The 2,823-nt window shown below is 38.3% G+C and overlaps 1 protein-coding gene across 1 annotated transcript; it reads right to left on the reverse strand.

Moving 5' to 3' along the window:
* Positions 1-666: 666 nt before the first annotated feature.
* On the reverse strand, positions 667-2,314 carry LOC101309654. The gene is made up of 2 exons (XM_004304148.1): positions 1,878-2,314; positions 667-1,787 (listed from the first exon to the last, which is right to left on the reverse strand). Exons 1-2 carry the CDS (start codon positions 2,038-2,040, stop codon positions 874-876), a joined length of 1,077 nt encoding a protein of 358 aa, XP_004304196.1. The 5' UTR covers positions 2,041-2,314; the 3' UTR covers positions 667-873.
* Between the last annotated feature and the right edge of the window lie 509 nt (positions 2,315-2,823).

Consider the following 2,823-nt stretch of genomic DNA (forward strand, 5'->3'; position numbering starts at 1 on the left):
GTGGTTCTGATAATCTCATATCTCCACCAATATCCCTCTACTTATATATGATGGCTCGAGTGATAACAACCGTAGATGTTTCATGTTCGGACGAGTTGGTAAAAGTTTAGGTGCGGAACCCCATACACATCCAACACTAATCGGAGTGAAATCTCAATCTATTTTTGGTGGCTAGGTAGAAAGGATACATTCCTTAATATGATCATCTGGTACGGATTAGTCTTTAGACATAAAAAAAAATTTCAGAAAACTTTGAAATTTTGTATTCTGCCGATACTTTTCCACATAACTCTACAGTTTTCTTATCCAATCATATTTTCATCAAAATGGGGATGGCGAAAACGAACCATACATATTTGTCCCAAAAACAGTAGAAGGTAATTATAAGTTGATAAGCGTTTTTGAGAAGAATAAGTTGATAAGTTTTCCATTAGTTTCAGAGACATATTGTACGTTCAGTTGAAACTGTAACACATTGTTTTGTCCAGTGATCAAATTTGAAGAATTATTCTAGAAATCGGAGAGCTCAAAATGCTGACATGAACAACATCTGTGCTGATGAGAGCTGATTTTTGCTTCTTTGAAGCCCAAGAATCTGATGATAACTAGGTGATGTTCAAAGAAAACGAAATTCTAATAGATAAGGGATCCACATAAAGTTTTATTCCAAACTACAATAATTTTGTGTCCACTACATTACAAGCTCCTTTGTCCTTACAACTCACAACCTTACAAATCCTACTATATATATGCTCTGACAATTGCACAAAATTACAAGAATTTACACACCTAGAAAACTCGATGCCAACATGTGAAAGCTAAGACATTATTTGAAAATTATATATCTTATACATGGTTTTATATAGTTACTAATCAAGGAGAGGAAGAAGCGGGAGGCATTCCAGGGATGAGAGGTACAGGTGGTAATGGGAATGCAGGTAATGGAGGGATTGTTGGGAATGGAGGTAATGGAGGGATTGTTGGGAATGATGGTGGTGGTGGAGATGGTGGAGTCAAACCTGGTAATGGGGGTAAACTTGGAATCAATGGTGCTGGTGGAGGCTGGAATGGGTTTGGGATGAGTGGAGGTGGGCTTGGCAGAAGAGGGTTTGGAGGCAAAAGTGATGGTGGATTGAGAGGGTTTGGTGGGAAGAAAAAATCTGGTTGGGATAATTTTTCTTTTTCAGTCAAGTCACTAAGGTGTCTCTCTGTCTTTGAAGAGGTAGTACTAGTAGTTTTGGAATTGGGATTTGTTTGTTTTGCTGAGGTTGGGGGAAGTCCTGGAAGACCTGGGAGTCCTGGAAGGCTTGGGAGAGGAGGCAGTGGTGGTAGTGGTGGAAGAAAAGGGATCAGATTACGGATAGAATCACCAAAGTCGGATTCTTGAACTGGTGAGGGAAATGCCAGTTCCTCAGTTGGAGAAAATAATGAGAGTTTCTCTGAATTAGTGGTAACTTCCTTGGTGTTTCGGATGAGGCTTGGTTTTTGGTTGCATAGGTTGGGCTGCTTTAGAGGTTTAAAGGTGAAAAACCCAGCTGAGAAAATGTGAGTGCCTTGCTTCCTTGACGTGAGGTGAAGTGAAGATGAAGCTGCTGCTGAGGCGACAGCACAATACGGTTCGCTGCTGCGAATTAGCTTCACGGAACAGCCTTCAATTTTCTTGACATGTTTGCTGACTGAGAAAGGCAATTGGACTTTGAACACTCCTTGGTTATCTGTCTTCACTTGTGCTTGAAAGCTTGGTTTTGATGAAGTCACATCTTTGCATTCCACACCAACAGAAGCCCCTGCATAAAAAAAGATAATTGATATAACCATGACATTTTAGACATATGATTTGATTGAGTAATGTTGAAAATGTGAAAAGGGTTTGTTACCTGAAATGAAGTGGCTGGATTTTGAGATCCCATCTTGGAAACATGTCTCACAGTAAACTTTGCCTATAACCACAGCAGGTTGAAGCTTCTTCTCCTGGCTAGCCTCTGAAGGAGTACTTAATGTGAGACTAATGAGGAAGAATATGGTTAGAAACCAAGACATTTTAGACCCCTCTATCTAAGAAACTCTATTGCTTTTAATTTCTAAGATGAGTTGAGAGGTTGAGCTTTTATATAAGTTTCTGGGGCTCAAGTTTCTTCTGGTTGTTAATTTGGATGTTAAAATTGAAATTTAGAATTTTCTGACCTGAAGCTTCTTAATTTATTTCACTCATGGAAAAACCAGTCAACTGCAAACTACAAGCAGTGAATGTATAGGTGATCCTTTCCTACCACCAAACAAACCGTACCAAAAGGAGAAGGTAATTATTTTGTGTAGTATTGGTGAGGTTATGTGAGGTTGGTTAAATTTAAGAAAGAGGCATGCACCTAGTTTTGCTTTGCTGGTGTTTTTGTTTATTTTATATTAATTGGAGTTTGTTTCTATGTTGGTACGTGTAAGAAATATGCCAAACAGAATCGGGTCCATGTTAGTTCACGAGACTTATTAGTAGAACAACCACAGATATCATGAGTCTAAAGTGAAGTTGTACTCTATATATTTAACCAATCAAACAAAGTTTACAACACTCATCATTCTATGGTGTTAGAATATGCCATTTGAGCAGAGATGTTATCTAGTGAGGTCAGAATGTGAACTTACTAATAGAGATTCTGTTCCTGTGTGAGCTAGAACCATAGCAAGTAACAATATCGATTCCAAATCCCATGGAGGAAGTATAGCAATTGGCATTGATTATTTGGAATTTGGTTATTGTGGTATCGCTAACTCTAGTTTCTCATGTAGGGCTTAATTTATTCTACACAGTACTTATCAAAAAAAAAA

Source organism: Fragaria vesca, linkage group LG6, assembly GCF_000184155.1.
Source record: "Fragaria vesca subsp. vesca linkage group LG6, FraVesHawaii_1.0, whole genome shotgun sequence".
NCBI classification, from domain to species: domain Eukaryota; kingdom Viridiplantae; phylum Streptophyta; class Magnoliopsida; order Rosales; family Rosaceae; genus Fragaria; species Fragaria vesca.